Consider the following 25,209-nt stretch of genomic DNA (forward strand, 5'->3'; position numbering starts at 1 on the left):
GCACTTACCCATTCACACACACACTCACACACCAATCGGGAGTCAGCCATGCAAGGCGCCTACCTGCTTATTGGGGAAAACACAAACATGAACAGATAAAAAGTGAAATAAATAAAATGGTTACCTGAACAGTGTTTAATAAATTGTTTTATATTGCGGTCAACACTACACATATTAACTTCAGGAAAGAGGCCACAGGCCAGTCAATTTTTTATTGCGGATCCTGATTAGCTCCTTGGCTGGACATTGGACATATCTACTTTAAGCACTAAATTTGATTGTATGGTTTGAAAAACTAAAAATGCAATAGGGTTAGCTAGCTCAGAGTTACACAGCAAAATAACCAGTGTTAATTTAACACTTGTAGCAGGGGCGGTTTTAGGTTCGCCGCTTTTGGGGTGTTGAGCACCCAGAGTGTCTGGCTGGTTAACGTTTTTCATACAGTACATTTCCTTTAAAGTGATTTAGAATCATTCAACATTGTTCAGGAGTGTCACTTCCCATTTGTGAACATCACATTGCACTTTGTTTTAGCAGAAACACTAATACAACAGGGCAGCACAGCGGCGCAGTGGTTAGCGCGTGTGCGGCACAGTTCTAAGGTCTTGGGAACCTCCTGTGTTGGTTCAAATCCAGCTACCGGACTTCCTATGCGGAGTTTGTATGTTCTCCCTGTGCTTGCGTGGGTTTCCTCCGGGCACTCCTGTTTCCTCCCACATACCAAAGACATGCATTTCAGGTGGATTGGCCGGTCTAAAATATACCTAGGTGTGAGCGAGCAAGTTGCCTGTCTCTGTGTGCTCCAGTTTAGTTTAGTGCAGGGGTGGCTAACCCGGATGTCCTGCATGTTTTTGAGGTTTCCCTGCTCCAATACAGGTGATGCCAATCACCTGGATCGTTAGGTGTGAATGAGCGAGCAAGTTGTCTGTCCCTGTGTGCCCTGCGATTGGCTGGAAACCAGTTCAGGGTGTCCCCTGCCCACTGCACGATGATTGCTGGGATAGGCTCCAGCAAACCCGCGACCCTACTGAGGATAAGCGGTGCAGGTAATGAGATGAGATGAGACTAATACAATAATTGAGCTAGGCTGATCAATGTTGGATTTAATTCATTATGGCTAAAATAAGAGTGATTTCACACGTATTCTTGTGGGTTTCTTTTATTCTAGAATGAAAATGGTGAAAGTAAGAAAACGACTGTTTAGAATAAAGTCTAAATGCCAACCGAAACCACAAAAAAGATGACAGAGGAAGAGTTTATTCAAAGGTGTTTAATAATTTCACATACCTGCACGTGCAAGCGGAGCTTGACAACGGCTGCAATGATGATTTCAGCCAGAAGATGCCGTCTTGTACTTCTCCCTACCTAGCCTGCTGCTGCATCTTGCCTGCCAGGCAGAAGTGAGGGCCAAATCCATTTACCCACCCCTTATCAGAATCTACATGTGACAAACGAGAAGTGCAGTGCAGTATGGACTTTTTTTTTCCAACAACAGAAAAAGACAATGCCAGAGGTCATTTGTGGTAAAGTAGTCCGCTACAGCGCAAATATACATGAACACACATGAAAAAAGTTCCCCATACAGAGCAACGAGCTGCAGCCTGCAAACAAAAATCATAAACATGTTACTGTTCCTGAGCAAAACCCTGTCACTATGTTGTCACTATGGCAACAGGGCCAGGAAGGCTTTCTTGTTCCATTGGTGATTTTTTTTTTATTTGACTCTCTTGACTTTTGCTCTGTTACAGTTGTTGTAGTAGAAGTAGTTTATATTGTTAAATGTTTCTAGATTGTATTACAGTACTTACACTATTTGCACTTATTGACATTTCGAAATATTGTGCAATTGAAAGAGTAGCCGACATGTTGACAGTGTTATTGTATTTTCGTTACATTGCTGCTTTTTTATTTCACTTTCTGACTGATTTGGATCACATGTGCCCGCTCATTTGGCGCCAGCCACTGCGGGCTTTCTGATTGGTTCCCTGTCCCTTTTTAAGCCGTCATTTCACTCTCCGGTTGTCAGTCCGTCAACAAACCTCTGTTGTTACAATGCAAGCATTTTTGACCCGGACTCTCGCCTGTCCTGTTTTTGCACCCGTTTTACCACCTGTCCGTTCCTGATCTTCCCATTTGTCTCTGGCTACGACCTGTTTTCGATTCCTACCACGTCTGCTCTCCCGTCCCGGCTTACGACTCGTTTTTGGATCCCGACCACGTTTTTTGCTCTCCTGTCCCGGCTATCGACCTGTTTTTTCATCCCTGACATCGCCATATCCCACTACGGAAGAACCACTTCCCTATTCGGATCACGATCCGATTGCGAGAGTGACTTGCTTCCTGCGTCCAGAGAGCACCGGATGGCGGGCGCTGCCCTTCCTCTTTCTATTCAATAAACTTGTGGTCAACGCTACGCATTTGGGTCCTGATTCCGTTCTGGTCGAGACACTTTTGTTCTGAAACAAATGTTACAGAAAGAAATACATTTCATTTTAAGACTGTTAAGTAAGATCTCGAGTTATTTAATGGGAAAAAAACAAAACGTTTTCAGTGCCTAAAAGTTTTGTGTTTAATATAAATTAATTCAAGGGGGAAGGGTCAATTATTCAATGATCATAACATTTCCGAGTAAAAACTATCAACATCGGATCGGTATCAATCGATACTGCTATGTATTTATTTGGATCAGATCGATACTAGAATTCCCAGTATCGCCCACCCTTACTGGGATCGCATTACGAGAGTTTAACATTTGCTGCATTGACCTCCTGAGCATTTCAGGATCGATTTGTACGGTATTTTTACAGGTTTTTGAATGTATTTTAGGCCTCTGACCTGTAGTAATATAAAACCCTCAATCCGCTAGCACCACAACACTGATTATAATGCCACCCAAAAAAGGGCTTGTCTATATCCACCAAAATACAACTCAACATATGGAAAATAACCCTACCTCGATTGGTCTCTATGGAGTCAAACTTACACTTAAAGTAGTTTTACTTTGTAACCGGAGCAGAGTTCAAATACCACATTATGTTTAAGGTTTGGGCGTATCACCTCAGAGCAAATCCTGCCGCAATGTGGTTGTCTCTCTTGAGCATAACTAAACCTGTTTGCAATACATTTTAAGACGTGTTTTTATGATGGCCTAGATGTCTCAAAAGAGACGTTTCCATTTAAAGGTTAATGAGAACTGTCTTGTAAATACATCTAAATGAAAATGCGACATACTTTAAATTTGGCTTTCTTTTTTTTTTAGCTTCAAGAGTTAAAGTAGTTTAGATAGATAGATAGATAGATAGATAGATAGATAGATAGATAGATAGATAGATAGATAGATACTTTGTTCATCCCCGAAGGGAAATTCACATTTCCAGCAGCATCCCTGAGCTGAGAACAATCGAGAACAATCGAAAATAACACGGGAGCTGCTGGAGTGGCTGCCATTCGTGACGGCGCCGGAAGAAAAGATTCAATTTGAATCATGTACAAACAAACAAACAAACAAACAAAATATTCATGTTTCAATAAGTGGAGTGTTAATAAAATGGGGGGAAAATAATAGTATTCTTTGTTCATATGGAAGGGCAGCGTCATTGCATCTGCATTCACTTTCTTGTAAATAGCAAATGTGAAATGAACACCGTTCAGTCACAGGGCCGAATTTATGTTTTTCACTGTTCTTCATTTTTTAAATTTGCTACACAAAATAGTGTCCAAAACATCATATATATATATATATATATATATATATATATATATATATATATATATATATATATATATATATATATATATATACAGCCGTTTGTTTATATATATATATATGTATATATATATATATATATATATATATATATATATATATATATATATATATATATATATATATATATATATATATATATATATATATATAAACAAACGGCTGTGTATAAACAAACGGCTGTGTGACCGGGCCCTCAGTTACAGTGCATCGGGAAAGTATTCACAGCGCTTCACTTTTTCCACATTTTGTTATGTAACAGCCTCATTCCAAATTGTATTAATTTAATCTCTTATCTCAAAATTCTACACAAAATACTCCATTATGACAATGTGAAAACGTTTTTTTTTTTTACTTTTTTTGAATTTATTAAAAATAGAAAACTAAGAAATCACATTTACATAAGTATTCACAGCCTTTGCTTAATACTTTGTTGATCCACCTTTGGCAGCAAATACAGCCTCAAGTCTTTTTGAATATCGGGGCGGCAGTAGCTCAGGAGGTAGAGCGCTCGTCTTGGGATCAAGGGATCTCAGTTCGAATCCCGGCTAGTCCGTGTTACATGTCGAAGTGTCCTTGGGTAAGACACTGAACCCCTACTACCCCCAATAAGCAGGTTAGCGCCTTACATGGCTGCAAGGCCGCTATTGGGAAATGTGGAGCACATTGTAAAGCGCTTTGGGAAGTCTTTGACTTGAAAAGGGCTATATAAATGCAGATCATTTCATTTCAATATGATCCCACAAGTTTAGCACACCTATCATTAGGCAGTTTTGCCCATTCTTCTTTGCAATAAGTCTCAAGCTCAATCAGGTTGGATGGGAGACGTTTGTGCACAGCCATTTTCAGATCTCTCCAGAAATGTTCGATCGGATTCAAGTCTGGACTCTGGCTGGGCCACTCCAGGACATTCACGGAGTGGTTCTGAAGCCAATCTTTTGAGATCTTGGCTGTGTGCTTTGGGTCGTTGTCCTGCTGATAAATGAACCTTCGCCCCAGCCTGAGGTCAAGAGCGCTCTGGAGCTGATTTTCATCCAGGATATCTCTATATATTGCTAAATTTATTTTTCCTTCTATCCTGACTAGTCTGCCAGTTCCTGCTGCTGAAAAACATCCCCACGGCATGATGCTGCCACCACCATGCTTCACTGTAGGGATGGTATTGGCCTGGTGATGAGCGGTGCCTGGTTTCCTCCAAACATGGCGCCTGGCATTCACACCAAAGAGTTCACTTTTTGTCTCATCAGACCAGAGTATTTTGTTTCGCATGGTCTGAGAGTAATTCAGGTGCTTTTTGGCAAGTTCCAGACGGGCTTCCATGTTCCTTTTACTAAGGAGTGGCTTTTGTCTGGCCACTCTACCATACAGGCCTATATGGTGGATTGCTGCAGAGATGGTTGTCCTTCTGGAAGGCTCTCCTCTCTCCACAGAGGAACGCTGGAGCTCTGACAGAGTGACCATCGGGTCCTTGGTCACCTCCCTGACTAAGGCCCTTCTTCCCCGATCGCTCAGTTTAGAAGGCCGGCCAGCTCTAGGAAGAGTCCTTGTGGTTCCAAATGTCTTCCATTTACAAATAATGGAGGCCACTGTGCTCATTGGGACCTTCAAAGCAGCAGACATTTTTCTGTATCCTTCCCCAGATTTGTGCCTCAAGACAATCCTGTCTCGCAGGTCTACAGACAGTTCTTTTGACTTCATGCTTGGTGTTTGTGCTCTGACATGCACACTCAACTGTGGGACCTTATATAGACAGGTGTGTGCCTTTCCAAATCATGTCCAATCAACTGAATTTACTGCACGTGGACTCCAATTAAGCTGTAGAAAGATCTCAAGGATGATCAGTGGAAAAAAAGATGCACCTGAGCTCAATTTTGAGCTTTATGGCAAAGGCTGTGAGTACTTATGTAAATGTGATCTCTTAGTTTACCATTTTTAATTAATTCAAAAAAAGGAAAAAAAAAACTTTTTCACATTGTCATAATGGAGTATTTTGTGTAGAATTTTGATATAAGAGATTAAATTAATACAATTTGGAATGAGGCTGTAACATAACAAAATGTGGAAAAAGTGAAGCGCTGTGAATACTTTCCGGATGCACTGTACACTGGGCAAGCCCCACAATGTCCTTCCCCTCTTTGAATGACATTTTTACCACCAGGAGGCTCTAATTATTGCACAGTCCCTTTAACTTTCATATTAAAATGGAGGCCCCCTTGCCGCGGGTTTATATATTTGCTACTCAGGCCATACAGCTCCACCATGCCTATACTTGCCATACGGAGCGAACTACACACTTCAATCGCTGGATAAAGGAAGCAAAACTAGGAGGGGGTGGCTACTTCGATGTGTGGACAAAGATCTAATCAAAGCCACTCCAGCCATCTAATGGTGCTTTTCCTTATAATGATATCTTTTCCAGAGGCTTGACAATTACTAACGAACTGCGCAAAACCCTTTACAACAGTTTTTTTTTCTAAAAACAAAACAAATCCCAAAACTAACAAACAGGTTTTTATGTTTTAGCACTGAGGGACGATGCTTTTGAAAAAGTACTTCTACATTATGGCACTGAATGAGTTAAGATTTTCAACAATCAGCTCACTTATCTGTTCACTAAGTGGTGACCCTCGACTGATTGATCATTTCAAAGAAACTTATTTTTCCACAATCATGGCACTCCCCTTTTCCCAATGATCTGGTTTCACCTGTGGAATGTAACACTTTGTGTTTCATGAGCATTTTTCAACTTTTTATTCTTCATTACAGCAAGGGCCTGCTGACATAAAGGAATTTATTTTTGTAATGTATTCCATTGAGGAATAAGTCGAAAAGGATGCACAAATCTGAGTTTTCAGCTTTTATTACAATATTTACAGATTCACTGGTTTTGGGTCTTGTACTTCTGTGGTGCTGAAAGAAAAACAATTGCAGTAGCTGTATCAGACAAATCTTTACATCATCACTTGCGTTAAAGCATCAAGTTCAGGTTTAACATTCATTAGTTCCATTCAGAAATTAGTTTCACAGGGACAACTGGTACAAGTTTTAAACAGGTCAAATGATACAACGACGTGAATCAAAAGGGCATTTTACAAATGCATAGAAAAGAAAAGAAATGCCTCCAGTGCATTGTTTACATCAGTTCATAATAATGTGCAAATATACAATACAATATATGAATGGAACACACGAGTTACATTAAAAAAAACAAAAAAAAACTAATTTTACAGTCTAATGTAGCATGGGATGGGCAAAGCCATCAAAATCTGCCATTATTTTTTCCTATTCATATCAGTTGAAAATGTTGGCTCCCATCAATTTGGCTGTCACTCTTATGGCAATGCTGGTTTCAAACCACAATGGCAAAGTACAAGACACATAGTTCCTTTTAATACAATTTGTCTTTGCACTCAATAAATGTCAGTCTTCATTTTCGTATTCCTCTCCTTATCCCATCTTACAAGGGGTTGGCTCCCATACGCAGTCATACTACTGTGCACAGTAAAAGATGCGTCGATAATTATACCCAACCGATGCGTTGCAACACCTTTTGTTGGGAGTCATTAAGTGACCAAAACCCCAAATTCCAACCCCTAATGTCGAGCGCCAAGCAGGGATACTATGGGCACCAATGTTATAAGTCTTAGGTAAGACTCGGCCGAGGCTTAAACCAGCAACCTACCATTCTCGGGGCAGGGGCCCTACCCTAAGGGCACCAACCTGGTTGTCTCAATAAATGCCAGTAAAAAGACATGAGGAATAATACAACATTGATGTGCAGTCAGGGGAGCATGGTCTCATCATGGAAAAAATAAAATATTACAAACGGTTACATTTATTACGTGTTGAATCTATTTCTCATTCAACTTTTTGCATTTTCTTTCTAAAAATGGCTGAATATTTATACAATTAGTTTGTAACATATTAAGTCAAGTCCCGTTTATTTGTATAGCCCTTAATCTCGTAATTGCAACATCCCCTGATCTGAAAGGTCATTGCCAAAAATGTCATTATTATAGAGAACGATGTTCTTTTTGATGATATTTCTTATTTCAAGATATTTTATGTCATTTTCCAGATCAAATTAGAAAATTGATACTTACAAAAGCAGAATTGTCTGATCTAGCAGATAGTAGGTAAGTGTGTTGATTTGAAGACTAAGGTAAAAAAAAAAAACATTACTGTGATGAGCGTTACCATTAAATGACAAACTTTTATGCATAAAGCCCCATATTCTTTAAAAACTCTTTTGTGGCTCCAGACATGTTTTTGTTATTCTTTTTTGTCTGTAATGGTTCTTTTATCAATTTAGGTTGTCGATTCCTGAGTTAGGGTACAACAATAAAACATGATTTTACTTTCTATGCTACAGTCTATATCAGGGGTCTCCACCGTGGTGCACCCTAAGTACAGCTGAGGTGCTTGTGGACCTGTTTTGAAAATCGCTGGGTAATGGTGCTCACAGCAAGTTTTGGTGTGATTTTCGGGTTATTTTCTTTTTTCCATGATTGATTCTTTTGATTCTACTACCAAAAATTAACCTGACGATAACATAGTAACACATAGTAATGACATGAGAAGTTGTGTTTTTAGAAATGCTTATGAAACTGGGTGACCTTTGTAACAAAAGTAGTATACCATACAATCATACATATCTAACGTTAGTGCCTTACCTTTGCCATTATAAGGTTCCTCCCCCTGTCAACGCAGCAACCGGTAACCCAACCAGCTACAAAGAACTGGTCAGTATCCAGACTTTTAGAAGCTTTTAGATCCGCGCCAGTGTATGGGGACACTCCATTTACAACATAGTGGTACAGATCGTATGGACTTAAGTCAGGCAGACTAGAGGATTTGGTTAGATCATTGAATATGTCAGGAAGAAGAAGCAATGGGTCGGTAGCTAGCCCTGCTAAAATCAGTTTCTCTAAATACCGCTTTTTGTGGTTTTTGAGGAGGTAAGCCACCTCATATGACAGATGCATAATATCCATTTGTATACCAAACCAAGACATGATGTAAAATTTTGGCAAAGGTGAAAAGCCACAGGAATATGTTTTTATGTCATGGGGTTACCATGTTTACAGTAACATTTTGTGGGTTCCACATTCTCGTAAATAGAGAGCGCTGCAGTGTTTTGGTAGATTAGATCCAAATTCATCCCAGTTTTTGATCGGATGATATCCATGGCACATTGGTGTAACATTACATACTGGTCCTATAAAACGCAAAATAAGTTAACCAATCAGACTGAGCTTTTTTCACACAAAATGTAATGCTACAAAATGATTACCTCTGTCTGCACCATGAGTGGACGGTGCATACGTAGATCATAAACGATGCCGTATACGTCCACCAAATTTTCCCTTTCAATTTGGAAGATAAGTCGATCGATGGCTATGAAGGTGCCGGTGCGGCCCACGCCAGCACTGAAAAGGAAAAAGAGAGAGATAGGTATTTGCTACGGCTGGGTAATAAACCAAATACATTTGTTTCATATGTCATTTTAAAAACAATATGAACATTTATTAGAAATGTGCTGAATAGAGAAATCAAGGGAAGATATTCAGAGTGGCACTTTAATATTTGACACCTAGATGTTGTCGTAGTCTGTAGTGCAACCAAAAATGAGTGCTACAAAGTACATGCAAGAATCACAAAAAATGGAGACTCAAAGTGACCAGAACACACGTTTTTCTTCTGATTTATAATGTAATTTTATAAAGCTTAGAGTATTCCTTCAAGTGATGAAGTCAATTACATTTGTCGTAAACTCATTCATGTATCACTAGAAAAATGGAAGGTTGCGCTGCAATTTTTTCCGACATTCAAACCGCATTGTGACTTTTGCAAAATGTTGGGTCTTAGTAGCAAGGTGATGGCCCATCATGTCAGTTCCTTCTAGGTGAGGCTCATGTTATATAAAATACATCCAATTTTCTAACCTATGATCTTTAAAAAAATGTACTTTTATATGAATCGAGTTTTGGTTTCTTTAACCACCAGGAGGTGCGATGCTCTGCAAAGACAATAATTGTTTAATTGGCCTGTAATTTAAAATCCACTTGTTTGAATAAACTGCTTTAATAATTAGACAAACCAAGAATGAGAAACTGGAAGCACTTGAGAGCAACCATCAAATTTTACAGGTGATGTAAACATACTGGATAAGACTGCCATTTTAAGTATTCCCATATTTCTTTAGATGACAGAAAGATCCTCGTTGTTCTGAGCATAGAGTAATTGGTATTGCCCAATTTAACAGACGGAGTAAACCCTTTTTTTGTCCTATTTGCAGGACAAATAAAGTTTTAGTGACTTACTAATATTTCCAATTTGTATAAGTTTATTTTCGTGAATACAAACGATCTTCAATGGTATTTTTGCACAAGAAGAAATTATGAAAATGTTGGCTCCTCAGTTGTCCATCCCTGGACTAGTGAAAGAATTCAACAAACCAAGGTAGCTCAATGTCGTCTGCCTTTTGATAAGATCAAATTTATTTGTAAAGACTGTTTGATGCAATACATTGCCACTCAAAGTGCTGCATTGTTATAAGGTTTTGTATGAATACCTGCTGAAGCATTGAAATACAAATAAAGCTAGGCAATGTTCACATAGAAAAAGTTAAAGCGTTATACTAAGTGAGTATTAGCTGTGATATTATCTGGAGACCCAATATATATATATATATATATATATATATATATATATATATATATATATATATATATATATATATATATATATATATATATATATATATATATATATATATATATATATATATATATATATATATATATATATATATATATATATATATATATATATATATATATATATATATACCCCGCGACCCTACTGAGGATAAGCGGTGCAGCTAATGAGATGAGATTATATATATATATATATATATATATATATATATATATATATACCTGTATATATATATACATACACTCTATACATTTCTGTTTTTTTTCCTTATTTAAGTTATTGTATTAAGATTTGGTAAAATACATATAGGAGCAATACAGAATTGCTTATTCGATTACAGAAGAACAATATTAGGATTGTGCATAATGCTGGGCATAAAGAACTTACAAACAAACTGTTTATACAATCCAATATGTTAAAATTTGAAGATAAAGTGAAACTTAAATCTATATTATTAGTATACAAAGCATGTGAGCACCAACTCCAAACAAATATTCTCTACAGGGCAGAATCCATACGTTCAAGGTCCAATATTCTCGCACAACATTGAAAAGTCAGCCAAAAAGATATTTATTTATGGAAATAATTAGATGATGAGCTTGAAAATATCCATAGTTTACATATTTCAAAAAAAAATCATAAACTAAACCTATGTCATAGATATGTACTGAAAAAGATTTATATTTCAAAAGTTTTGTTGGGTATTAATGTTATAGGAGTCACTAACGATATTATTTTAAATTTGAAATGTAATTAATTTCTGTTTTCCAATTTTCTTTTGTGGGGAACGGTGAGTCATGGTTTTGATTTTGAATATATGTCTTCCCTGCAAGAAAAAAAACGGAATGGGATTGGCAGTTAAAAGCTTAGGCTTCAGCCTACTCCGTCTGGGCACATGTTTATATATTATATTATTGTATTGTACAGCAGTTTTTTCCCAAATATTGTATGGTTTCCTTTTAATTAATTGTTGATGTTGTTTTTTTGTGCTGTGCCTGGATAAAAAGCCAAAAAGAAACCATCCGCCAAGGTTATGACAAACCTGCAGTGGACCACAATGGGTGAGTTGGTGGAGTACTGATTCATGTGCTCTCTGACCATGTGCCTGAAGCTGAATAGACACTCTGTAGTTTTGGGGACCCCATGGTCCGGCCAGGCTGTGAAGTGGAATTGGCGAACCTGACGAGTCTCCGCTGTTTTTACCTTTTAGTAAACATTTACTTGGTTGAGCATCAACACATATGACAAGTTTAATAAAAAGCAAAGCAAAACGCAACATAGTTTTATCAACATAGAACTAGAGCATGTGGCCTAATATTATGTAGTAATTGATGTTCGGTGCTCAAACGGTTAGAACTTGACTCTGGGGACATCTGTAGGATACCACCACAAATCTGACCTTTTACTGACCAAGTTGTATTTAGTTAATAAAAAAAACTAATAAAAAACAAGCTTTAGAATGGTAACATTAGACAAAGGATAGAATAAACACTTAAGTTTTGCTTACATTTCTAATTTCAAAGTCCCTAATGGTCCAATCATCAAGTGGTATTTCAGAGGTTGTTTTTAAACGGAAGTATTCAAAGTGCATGGTGGTTGAATTCCAGTACTGTTCACATTTGATCTGTGGAAAGAAAACATTTCATAATCGAAATACATTATTTCATATTTTTTTATCAAATCCAAGTCTTATCTAACATTGGAAACTTGTCACACAGTTTCTTGTTTTGTAATGTTGTTACAGCTTGGTTCTGTCTGAATTAACTGGGATTCTCATCTCATCTCATCTCATTAGCCGTACCGCTCATCCTCATTAGGGTCGCGGGGGGGCTGGAGCCCATCCCAGCCATCTCCGGGCAGTGGGCAGGGGACACCCTGAACTGGTTGCCAGCCAATAGCAGGGCACACAGGGACAGACAACTCATTCGCTCATTCATACCTAGGGACAATTTGGACCGGCCAATTCACCTGAAATGCATGTTTTTGGAACATGGAAGGAAACCGGAGTGCCCGGAGGAAACCCACGCAAGCACGGGGAGAACATACAAACTACAAACTCCGCACAGGAAGTCTGGAGCTGGATTTGAACCTACAACAGGTTCCCATGACATGAACTGTGCCGCACAAGCGCTAACCACTGCGCCGCCGTAACTGGGATTCTATTAAAAAAAATTCATCCATTATCCGCACCGCTTATCCTCAGCAGGGTCACAGGGGTGCTGGAGCCCATCCCAGCTATCTTCAGAAAGTGGACAGGGGACACCCTAAACCAGGGGTGGCGAACCCGATCCTGGAGAGCCGCACGTCCTGCATGTTTTGGAGATTTCTGGTGACGCCAATTTTCAGTTTGTTAGCAGGCTTTGTGAGAGCTTGATAACGATCCAGGTGATTGGCATCACCTGTATTGGAGTGGAGAAACCTCCAAAACATGCAGGACATCTGGGTTAGCCACCCCTACCCTAAACTAAACTGGGGCACACAGGGATAGGCTACTCGCTCGCTCACACCTAGGGATATTTTAGACCGGCCAATTAACCTGACATGCATGTTTGTGGAACGTGGGAGGAAACCGGAGTGCCTGGAGGAAACCCACGCAAGCACGGGGAGAACATGCAAACTCCGCACAGGAAGGCCTCATGATAACCTCAGAACTGTGCCGCAGACGAGCTAACCACTCAGCCACCATGCAGCCAGCTCTTTTTTGCTGTTACTGTATTTCTGCTTAAAATAAACGGCTTTTGTCCGACCACGGTCCATTATCTTTATTCCTGTATTGCTGTGAGCAGGGACCAGCAAAAGAGTCTTTAGTCGGGAGATGTGCTATTCTGACCCACCTTAAATTAAATGTACAGTTGTGGCAGCAATCCATTATCTCCGGTCAACTATTGCTGTGAGGACAACCTATCAATTTCTTGAAGATATTTTTCAGTAACATTTGTCTTTGATCTGTACTTACTCTGCCTTGCTCATTACAACGTGTGAGCATAACAAGTGTGTGCACGTTCTGCTCCCATATCATTCTCCAAAAATCCTCAACAGTGGCTGGCAAAGGACCCTGAGCTGCAATAAATTCCTTTTTGGAGTTGTAACCCTGACAAAAACACAAACCGAGGCACAAATATCATCTCTGTTCAGACTTTCTATTGACTTTCAGGAAAAAAAACAGTGTAAAATGATGAAAAAATACGTGAAGAATCACTACGCACCGGCACATAGCTAGCATTGATGTAGTCATCATATGGAGTCCGATGAATGATAGATAGTTTCACTCTAGAAGAATCATCTAAGAATGTATTGAGGAGGGTGCAAAACACAAGGAGTTTATAATTAAAAATGAGACTGATGTGCAGGGATGTTTTTCTTCAAAAGGCAAACCTGCAATTCGGCAACTCTCACATCCATATTACCTGCACATTACGCAACACTTGGATCCAGTGGCATTGCTGTCTTAACATTATGGTTCTGTAATTCTAATATATGTACAATAGATGATTCATTTAACACAGTGTATTGACCAAGTTTAAAAAAGTTTCCCCATCACCAACACACCTGAATCACATTATCAGAATTTTCATGAATCAGTAACTGAATGGCCTTTATTGTCAAAATCGTACAATGAAATTGGAGGGCTTCAAATTTTAGTGCAAAGTAAAGACTAAAGAAAAGATAAAAAAACATAAAAAATGTAAAGTGCTTATGAGGTGATTCTTTGAAACAGTTGTGTTGTAACAAGGGAGAGAGAGAGACAGATTGATTGTTTCCATTAAGTATAACTCACAAATGAAACAGTTGCACACAGTGAAAAAGTCCAGTTACAATATTGATGTACAATACTGTACAATCTCATCTCATCAGCCGTACCGCTTATCCTCATTAGGGTCGCGGGGGGGCTGGAGCCCATCCCAGCCATCTCCGGGCAGTGGGCAGGGGACACCCTGAACTGGTTGCCAGCCAATCGCAGGGCACACAGGGACAGACAACGCATTCGCTCATTCACACCTAGGGACAATTTTGGACCGACCAATTCACCTGAAATGCATGTTTTTGGAACGTGGGAGGAAACCGGAGTGCCCGGAGGAAACCCACGCAAGCACGGGGAGAACATACAAACTCCGCACAGGAAGTCTGGAGCTGGATTTGAACCCACGACAGGTTCCCATGACATGAACTGTGCCGCACAAGCGCTAACCACTGCGCCGCCGTAAGATTTATTATTTTTTTTAATCTGTAAATATCTACTCGTATGGGAATATTAAAATTGTAAAAATTTTCTTACATGGCTACATTTTTGACATTTAATTCTTTTTATAAGAAGGAAACATGTGTCTCCAAAGCAGGGGTCTCCAACGTGGTAACTGCAGACACCAGGGTGCCCCCTAATGACAGCTGGGGTGCCCGCTGAGCTGTTCGGGAAATGGCTGATCCCATTCCAGGGCCATTGTAGTAACATGATTTAACCCTACTTCTAAAAATTAACTCGGCAATAATATAATAACAACATAGTAATAACATAATAAGTTGTTATTTTAGAAATGCATATCACACTGTGTGCCCTTTTCCTAATTCGTAACAAAATGTTTCTTTTAGCTTAAAATAGGTTGGAGACCACTGCTCCATAAATGAAATGATGGCTTTAGCTTGGATGTGTCATCCTAAAATTTAATGTCAACACAGATGTGCAATAGGGTAATTGTCATGGAATTTTAAAATTAAAAATATATGAAATGGTTATATTTTTTATTATTAAAGTTTATTTTCATTTCATTTCCAAATTTTTGGATTCCTTTTTCATAAAGGCTGAATGTTAACATATTATTAATACCGTTAGTATGTAAAAGATTATTGTGCAGGGTGAGGCACATAATTAACTTGTCTACTGGCAGAGGGCGATAGTGAGACCAAGGATTGTGATATGGTACACATCGCAGCCCCAAAAAATAGAATTAGAGATATGATTAGCAAGCTGTCAGGCCTTCAAGTATTTTTTTCTTGTTGCGTAGACTTTTTTCCCATATTGGAGGATTACCAAAAGGAGCAGTGCATGGACCTCATTTATAAGTTAAGATAAGACAATGAAACATTTTTTTTATATGGCACAGTTATATAATATATAATGTTTTATTGTTTTACAAATCAAATGATGAGTAAAATGAAGGTTAATTTATTTGTAGATCCGACTGCGCCTTATATAAAAAATATGCGGTTTGAGTCAAATCTGTTGGCTTGTTTGGACTCCCTGCTGGCTCGAGGCCTAAAAGCATTGCCGAGTTTGCCCAATGTTAGGGCCCGGTCACACAGCCGTTTGCGTCTGTATCGCGGCTGAATCACGGCCAGAAATTTTTGCCCGTGAAGCAGACGCTGTTGCCAGCGGTGGAAAATGCGCAAAATTGGCCTACCCGCTGTTCATCCGTGGTATGCCCGCGAAACAGACGCCGGCGGCTGTTCCGCATCCTCATCGTGTCAGTTCAACGTCCTTTCCGCGTGTGGACCACGGGTATAAAAGCTGCCGAGCCAGGCTGTAGAAATCATAACCGCTCAAGACACAATCCCGTGAAGATCAAGATTTCAAGCTATGGCACCGAAGAAGAAGCCAATATGTTATTATTGTAATAGTTTTTCATTTTTTTTATTATTTTGTTATGAAATGAAAAGAAATGTCAAGAAATAAAAATGGATTAAGACGAGGTCACTACGGTGACGGGGATCCATGTTCACCCCTTGACGTCTCGAGCACAACTGACGTGTGCTCGGTAAATCGCGCTGAATATACGCGGAGAAAGGCGTTTGACCGTCACACGCGTTACACACGCTAATTCACGTGATTCAGCCGTGATACAGACGCAGAACAAACGTGCCATGACCGTGCTCCACCCGCGATTACCCGCTAAAATTCTGCGTTCTACCCGCGTGTAACCGCGCCCTGGCCGCGGCCGTAGCACGTCGTTCCGCGTCTGTACCGCGTCATGTCCGCGTGTGTACCGCGTGTGCCGCCCGCGGTTACCCGTGGTCTAAAGTTTTGAGCAGCGCAAAACTTTTTCGCGTGGCCAACCGCGTGTGAATTTCTTGCCGCGTGTAAAGCGCGGCTGTATCTCATCTGTATCGCGATCTCAACGCGGGCAACAGCGTCTGCCTCACGGGCAGAGATTTCTGGTCGTGATTCAGCTACGATACAGACGCAAATGGCTGTGTGACCGGGCCCTTAATGAACACATAAAATTTTGCCCAAAAAGATAACAAAATAATAAATTGTAAAGCTTTCGTTTGTTGAATTATTATGGATTTAGTGGAGGCTGAATAAATATGAAGATATTTTTGTGGTGGCGTAAAACAGTTGGCCTGGGATGGGCGCCACCAGGCTGTACTTGCCCAAGACACACCACAGGAAATGGTGCCCCTATACCTCTAGTGGCTAAGGGATCTACCCTCCACCCACCATGAAGTCTTTAGGGTGAATATATCTTGTATATTGGTGGTTTTACTGACCAAGCATTTAGTATACTAGTTAAAAGAAAGTTTATATTGTCAAATTAAATATAAAATGGGAAGGTGACTTACAAGGCAGCACATTGTTGTAGCGATTCTTAGCCTTGTTCTCTTGAAGCAGGGCACTTGAATTTGACTGAGTTTCACAAGCCAGCCTTAGGTCCTTCAAAGAAAGTAACACCAACGTTAAATCATAGTAATAGATTCGAAAAGTATTTTGCGGTAAAAAAATAAAAATAAATAAATAAATATATATATATATATATATATATATATATATATATGTATATATATATATATATATATATATATATATATATATATATATATATATATATATATATATATTGTACTTTTGTTAGTGTAGTAGTCTTTGAACCTTTGATATGTCACAAAAGCAAAGGACGTAACATCATAACCACAGAGGTTGTTTTTCAATAAGAATATGAAAACCAAGAGTTATAAACAATGCAATACTCAACATTTCTGAGCAAAATAGTTTATCCAGTGATTTAAGATCTTGTATCTAGTATTAGTATGGTCACATGTCGTTGCCCGTCAATGCTGAGGTCCGGCTCTCTGAGGTACAGGAGGGCACTTTACACTAAAAATCAACAACAACCACATGATGAAGGTGCTGTATCTTTGTCAGATTAAAAGGATTCTCCTGCTACTGGTAACAATGGAAACCAGTACTCTGTGTTTTATGTGGGGGGGGTTTGGGGTTTTTAAGGGTTATTGATCTATCTTCGTTATTCATTATCCATTATCCGTTATCGGTCAGTTCATAATACGCTACAAAGCCTAGGAGCCAGGACACTTACTCTCAGCCAAGAGGCCAAGCTAAGGTCCTAGCCCTAAAGCCTTGCTGCGATCATTGCGAATGCACCGTTCCCGGAGGTACTGCAATACCGGGCCGATGCGTGGAGTGGACAGAGCAAGCTCATATTCCATCTCCGAAATGCAAAAATCAAAGACAGTGACTTCATAGAAAGTACACAAAAGGCCAAGCAGGCCAAGCTAAGGACCTAGTTGGTATGGCTTTTTGCGTCGTTCCCAGTGGGACTGCATTATGTGGGGGAACAAACCACTTCCCAAAAAAAAACAGCCTGGAGAAGGATGGGTGTCGCGAGTGGTGACCCCTATGAGCCTAATAGTTAAGAGTTTTCTTAACTGAAAGGTTGCTGTAGTGTTTAAGTGCAATTCTAGTGCAATTTAAGTGTGGAAGGAGTTTGTTGTCCTTTTTGGGCACGTTGTCTAGCGAGCACAGACGAATGTGAGCATTTTCCTTGATTGAGGGATGAAATCAATTGTGGTCCATCAAGGCAGCTCCCATCAATCCCGTAAAAAGCAAAATGGTTCAATTTGCATGTTTAAAGTATGGTTCACCTCAAACTCCTCTGCGAAGCCAAAATTCAAGTCTGCCTTCTGCCTATTGTAGTAAGCTTCGTAATCCTCCACCCTAACTCCTGTGCGTCTATCAAAGGACAACAATATAGCAGTGACAACTACAAGAGATTCTTTTTTTGATTAACATAGAAAGTTTATACTTACATATTTTATGTCATAAGAACAATAAAACAACAAAATTTTATGGAAGCCAAAATTAATCCAAATTGAATGAATCAAACATGTTTACCTCAAGGAGTGAATCTGGATGTCTGATGACTCATTTTTGGACAATCTATATCATGAAAATGCAAAAAAAAAAGAAAGCTGTGTTGCTTGTCATAAAATAATTTCTTGAATTCGACAAACCTTTTCCCATAAACTATGAAGCCAATGAGAATAATGAAGAGAATGCTGAAAATCCCCACTGTTGCTACAACAGCAATGCTGATGACAACTGTGAAATTGACAACGATTGTGATGATTAAAAAAAAAAATAATAAAGGCATTTTTAATTAAAACCGGGACAGTACCTGGGTCCTGTGGCAGTTTTATCGATGGATAAAGATTTGTGACTGAGGCCTTTGAGGCTTCTGACACCAGCTTAATTGAGTCCCCTTGCAGAATTATTTTGGTAAACAGTACAATTGCAAACCTATGGAAGATCATTGAAAGCAAAAGGAATAATTTCCAATGTTGGATGCAGTTGATCATTGTGCAAACAGTGAATATATTTGATTGCATTCTGTCCAACTCTTTATTTTCTCCTTTGACTTTATTCTTTATACACAATAAAATACATCAGTTAAGTTTATTTCTGTGTACAATACATGCTTTTAAGGACTTACTGGTATTTACGATTTCCAGGAAGGGGTCCATTAGTATAGCCATGCCAAGCCAAACTATCGCCTATGTCGACAGACAGTATGGTCTCTTCACTGCGTAATTGATTATTTCTCTCCTTGACAGTTGCCAGATATGCCGGTGACTGTTTGTCCATCCACTGTTGATAAGTATTTGACAAGTATTGCCTCATATTTACCATGTCAGATTCTAAAAGCAGGCAGATAAAAACACTAGAATGTAACAGGAGAGAGGGTGCTATTACTATACAATATTCCCTCGATTTACGCGGTTAATTCGTTTTATTATGTACTATATCGTAAGACAATCTGTTTGCATGCGAACTGCTGCTTCGGTAAACGAAACCTTCAAGCGCTAGTTTCGTCGGGGCACAACTTTCTGTAGTGTGTCTTGGGCAAGAACAGCACATCCCACTCCTGGCTGGTTTACTCACTATAAAAGCTCCTTGTGTATTTTTTTTTCCTCACCAGGTCAGCTCTATTTTATTCTCTGCCCTCGCAGCTTCAATATCCATATATAGTGTAAGTCTGCGCTTTTGGCAAGCCACATACAAGCACAACTTGTAAACAAAAGGGATGCAACAATGGAGCAAACAAGCATGGTACTTCATTAATTTTGGTGAGTAACATGAAACTATCTATCTATCTATCTATCTATCTATCTATCTATCTATCTATCTATCTATCTATCTATCTATCTATCTATCTATCTATCTATCTATCTATCTATCTATCTATCTATCTATCTATCTATCTATCTATCTACCTGCCTGCCTGCCTGCCTGCCTGCCTGCCTGCCTGCCTGCCTGCCTGCCTGCCTGCCTGCCTGCCTGCCTGCCTGCCTGCCTGCCTGCCTGCCTGCCTGCCTGCCTGCCTGCCTGCCTGCCTGCCTGCCTGCCTGCCTGCCTGCCTGCCTGCCTGCCTGCCTGCCTGCCTATCTATCTATCTATCTATCTATCTATCTATCTATCTATCTATCTATCTATCTATCTATCTATCTATCTATCTATCTATCTATCTATCTATCTATCTATCTATCTATCTATCTATCTATCTATCTATCTATCTATCTATCTATCTATCTATCTATCTACCTTGGTCATATCCCTCAAGAGGGGTGACCGACAGCAAGACAAACACATACAATAGCAAAGAAAATTAAAAATGGAAAAAAGATCGCAGAAACACACACAAACATTTTGAACAATGGCCAACCCAATTGCCCAAAAATTCAAACAAGTTGGTCATGCTTTCGTCCCTCCAGATGAAAAGGGACACAAGAAAGCAGCCATGTCACTCGGGTCAGGATGACCCAACACACTCTTTTGTTCAACAGCAGGGCCCGACAGCTTTCACTGGTTTACCCCTGCCGCATTATACAGATGCCCTGCCTATCCCTTAGAATGCATCCAAACATCCCACTATCCTTTTACAACACCTCTCCACTCATTCCTATTACCAACAAGAGCTCGAGCTTCCTCTAGATTTAGACCTCTTTCCTGCAGTGCATTCATAACACCATCCATCCACGTCAATCGCAGCCTTCCTCTTGGTCTCATTCCATTGACTTCTGCTAACATTATTTATTTCATGTCAAAAGTGAAATGATGAAACATCTATTTGCATAATAACGTTGCTTGTGCTTCCATCTCTGAGGGAGCTCTCTCAAATGACGGGTGTACAGTAATTTGTTTGTCACTTGTAAAAATAGTCTGTAGTTCGCAATAATGTTTGGTCTGTGCAGCCCTTTGAGACTCCTTGTGATCAATGGCTATACAAATAAACATGACTTGACTTGACTTGCCATGCTAACAATTCGTTAGGATTGTTCCAAAAACCTGAATTCTAAAACTGCCTCCATGTATACGCAGTCAATGATAGCGTAGGTGTAAGTAGTGAGAAACATGCAGCAACATCCAGCAAGGAGAGATATTGCATCCCAACTGACAATCGGCACACATGAAATGGAATTCAGTTGTTCGTTTGGTTTGAGTGTACTGGCTCTTGTTATATGACGCCGTAATTCCACGGAGAACGTATTTGTCTGTGGAACCTATTAATATAACAAATCCCTGATGCACAGAGGACATAAAAATAGTAACGCAATATAGCGAGGGAATACTGTATTTGAAAAATATGTAGTGATGTCAAAATACCGTTTATATCTTCTGTTACCAGAACACCAAAATGAGTTATTGGCCCAGCGGTTTCATTCATCAGGCTGGAATTAATATGAATGGTAAATCTGTTGTGATGTTTCCCAACAACAGTAGTCAGCGCATCATAGTTTCCTGGAATAGGTGGGTCTGCAGAAACAAGAGAACAAAAAAATTGGATCTGTATCCAAAAAGAAAGATAAACTTAAAGCATGTTCAAACCTGTGATGCCAGTCATGCAGTATAGAGCATATGGAATGGCAGGTTGTCCACAACTGAGTGTCTCTATAATGACAATGTAGGAAGTAAAATGAGTCAGGTTGGGGATGGTCTGGCTACAGCTTTGGTTACAGTTGCTTGTTCCATCGACCAACACATTATTTATAGTCAGCCGAAAGTTATGGAAATGTCCACAAGGCTTATTCCAGGACACAACAATTTCAGCAGTTGGGTTGTCTGGGCCGTCACATGTTGCATTTTTCACAGGACTCGCGTCTGCAGTAGAGATATAAAAAGATAGTTTAAATGACAGTTAACACACACAAAATGGATTAAAATTCATGTGAAATTCAGTATATATTGTACTAAAAAATAATGTCAATAGCTACAAATGATATCGAAGTACCACTTATCCTAACAATCTTATGTGGTATAGAGATTAACTTGTCTAACAATGGTATTTTTGATAGAACATATGAGTTAAGAAGCAATAACCCTCTGTCTTAACCCCATTTATAAATTATTTTGGTTACATTTTGTTACTTGTCAGAGGATTGGCCTGGGCAACGTTGATGTTGTTTACAATGGACAACAAATTGCTTTGATAGAGAAAACAGTTACATACTGTTTCGTAACTTATATTCTGTTATTTAATAATTAGTGTCCGACCACTTTTCTGTGCGGGCCTCGTCATATTCGGTAAACACAGTATGAAGCTATTGTGTTTAGATTACTGGGATCTATGCAACAAAACAAAATGCATCAACTTCCTTTTAAAAACACTTTGGAGGGAACCAGATTATTTTTGTATATGTTATTGCCTTGGCTTTTTCTGTTCTCGCTTCTTTTTGGGTAAATATCTGCCTTGTTTTGGATAAAATTCTTTTGGGAGTATTACACATTGCTCGCCATCTGGAATCTACACCCCAAACACTGGTAAGATTAGAAGCCCAAAGAAAATGATATGTTACCTAGTTTTTATCCCTCACAGCCTTTTCAGGGTGTTCGCCTTTGTTTGGTTTTGTCTATTGCCATGCATGTGCAGTCAGGGACTAATTTCAAACATCTCTGCCAATCATGTTAAATAAACATTGTAAACCACTGCTCTACTTCTACTCAAGATTATATATATCAATTACTATTTTGTTTCATCTAAGAATGAAAAAATGAACACGCTTCTACTGTATGTCGCAATCCTAGACTCAGGTTTCCTCTTTATTACACTCTCTCTCCCCTCTCTCCTAACTCCCACGACCTTACCATATTTGGTCATTAACTTCCGGGTTCAATTTTGCTCCTCACAGCTGTGGTCACTTGTCTCCATCCTATCTCAATCCTCCATCATTACTATTTAAACATTGTGTCTTTTTGGCTCTGTGCTAGTTCGTTGTCTTCCAAGTAATGTCCCAGGCACTGATGTTGTAGCATCTTCTCATCTCATCTCTCATCTCATTAGCTGCACCGCTTATCCTCAGTAGGGTCGCGGGGGTGCTGGAGCAGGGCAGTGGGCACCCTCGCAGGAGGGCAGAGGACACCCTGAACTGGTTGCCAGCCAATCGCAGGGCACACAGGGACAGACAACTCGCTCGCTCATTCACACCTAGGGACAATTTGAACAGGCCAATCTACCTGAAATGCATGTCTTTGGAATGTGCCCGGAGGAAACCCACGCAAGCACGGGAAGAACATACAAACTCCGCACAGGAAGTCCGGTAGCTGGATTTGAACCCACACAGGAGGTTCCCAAGACCTTAGAACTGTGCCGCACACGCGCTAACCACTGCGCTGCCGTTGTAGCATCTTGTTATTACAATATACGGAACCCTTGCCTGCACTTCCGGATCAAGAGTCCCACCTGACAAACTCTTTGACTTATGCCCTTGCTGTTTGGACTTACTGGAACACTGACCACTTGCTGGATCACAACTGTTGCCTCGCTTCCTCACTTCCTGCGTACCGAAAACATTCCCGAATAAAAGACCACAGTTTTCTGCACTAATCAATGTTTCTGTGCTTTGCTTCTGCACCACCCCGAGTGGGTTCTGGACATTGTAAAATTGAGTCTTATGCTAAACAATATATTATTCTTACAAACACAATAAGACCAGTTAATGCCAGAGAATATATTGTGACCATACCTGTGCAGGTAGAAATTTGTCTGGGAAAACTTGGAGTTCTATCCTGGGTTTCAGAGATGACAGAGAAGTTATACCTAGTGCCGGGGATCAGCTTTACGATAGTATACATTGTTTGGTCAGTCAAAATACTGCCATTGTTTTGCAAATCTGAGCTTTGCCAGCTCAAATTGTAAAGATAGCCTTCTTTGTATTCATCAGGCTGGATCCAAACGACTGTGATGTTTTCCTCTTCTGCTGAAGCGTTTAAAGACTTCACAGGGAAGGGCTCTAAGGGAATTGAAAAACTTTAAGAGCTATAGCATTGATAAAGCACATTAATGCATGCAAATATTACAAAGGTGCTTACTTGTTGTGATCAGATAGGCGTTATTCGCTTCACTCCGAAGACCCAAGACGCCAAGTGTTGCAACAGAAATGTTGTAAGGGGTCCCAGACAGCAAGTGGTCAAAAGTATAAGTTGTGTTGGTGGTATTGAAATATTCCATTCTTTCCGATGTTGCACTTGTTAGCTGATAGAAGAATGAAGTGCCGTTCATCAGGGGAGCTTCTGTCCATCTTATTTTTATCGAGTTTGTTGACTCAGAGAGGATTTCAATTGACCCAGGAGGGTTTGGAACTTTGGAAAACAGTAAATAATATGTGTTAATTTCATCAAGCAATGACACAGAATGTTGGGCGTATTCTTCGGGGCTTTTTTAGATGGATCTGGACACTGAAGACCCAAAGAAGTAACCATAACTAAAAAAGGTGAGTTATTAGGGTGGCTAACGTTTTTTGAGTTAATCATCTGAATAGTGATATTCATCCAGAACTTTAAAGTCTGCTTTTTTTTGCAACTCAATGTCTTATTACATCTTACTTACAAGAGTAACTTTCGTTCGTCCGTTCTTTCTCCAGCTGCTTATCTTCACTAGAGTCACAGGGGTACTGGAATCCATCCCAGCTGACTTTTAGCCACTTAATAAATGAATTATATTTTAGAATTGAAAGGATAGCATTGATAAACAAAATGATCAATGCCTATAAGTTATAGGTAATTTTTAAGTGAATTGTCATTAAATCTAACATTGTTGATCAAGTATATTAGTAGTATATAATCAAATAAGCAAACCAAGTTATGTTAACCTGACAGAGGTTAAAAACAGTATTCTTTTTTTTTTTTAACTTTATGTGTTTTAAACAAAGTAACTTCAATTATTTTGAACATTTCGGTTTACAGTATACAGTACTCCCATACACCTGAATCGAGTAATTTTCTTATTGGCAGGTTTAACAGAAACTGATCCTAATCAAATCACCATAAGCTAAAAATGTTTTTTAGGGACTCTCAAGGCCAGTATACGTTACCCCAGTTTTAAATCAATTACTGATGCTTGTTAAACAAGAAACTCAAAGGAACTTCCCTTCCATTCCAATATAGTGATATTTAAGAAAAACGGTAAACAACTGAAAGGGATCGGCTACACACATACAGT

General features: G+C 39.4%; 1 protein-coding gene and 1 pseudogene across 1 annotated transcript in view; both read right to left on the minus strand.

Moving 5' to 3' along the window:
* Nucleotides 1–6,610: 6,610 nt before the first annotated feature.
* LOC148363291 (receptor-type tyrosine-protein phosphatase eta-like) overlaps nt 6,611–25,209 on the minus strand; it is a 59,032-nt gene continuing 40,433 nt past the window's right edge. Inside the window, exons 15-30 of the mRNA XM_088340915.1 lie at nt 24,081–24,350; nt 23,735–24,001; nt 21,600–21,872; nt 21,378–21,527; nt 19,207–19,411; nt 18,892–19,013; nt 18,728–18,815; nt 18,609–18,653; nt 18,359–18,446; nt 17,042–17,132; nt 13,693–13,769; nt 13,443–13,577; nt 11,994–12,110; nt 11,529–11,689; nt 9,060–9,195; nt 6,611–8,984 (exon numbers count right to left, since the gene is read on the minus strand). Of these exons, the coding sequence (XP_088197041.1) occupies nt 8,826–8,984; nt 9,060–9,195; nt 11,529–11,689; nt 11,994–12,110; nt 13,443–13,577; nt 13,693–13,769; nt 17,042–17,132; nt 18,359–18,446; nt 18,609–18,653; nt 18,728–18,815; nt 18,892–19,013; nt 19,207–19,411; nt 21,378–21,527; nt 21,600–21,872; nt 23,735–24,001; nt 24,081–24,350 (2,384 nt within the window). The 3' untranslated portion in view covers nt 6,611–8,825. The remainder of the gene's footprint in view (nt 8,985–9,059; nt 9,196–11,528; nt 11,690–11,993; nt 12,111–13,442; nt 13,578–13,692; nt 13,770–17,041; nt 17,133–18,358; nt 18,447–18,608; nt 18,654–18,727; nt 18,816–18,891; nt 19,014–19,206; nt 19,412–21,377; nt 21,528–21,599; nt 21,873–23,734; nt 24,002–24,080; nt 24,351–25,209) is intronic.
* LOC148363292 (U2 spliceosomal RNA) lies at nt 17,848–17,993 on the minus strand (annotated as a pseudogene).

The sequence above is a fragment of the Urocampus carinirostris genome, chromosome 7 (genome assembly GCF_059441175.1).
Source record: "Urocampus carinirostris isolate Australia breed hairy pipefish chromosome 7, RoL_Ucar_1.0, whole genome shotgun sequence".
Classification (NCBI taxonomy): Eukaryota; Metazoa; Chordata; class Actinopteri; order Syngnathiformes; family Syngnathidae; genus Urocampus; species Urocampus carinirostris.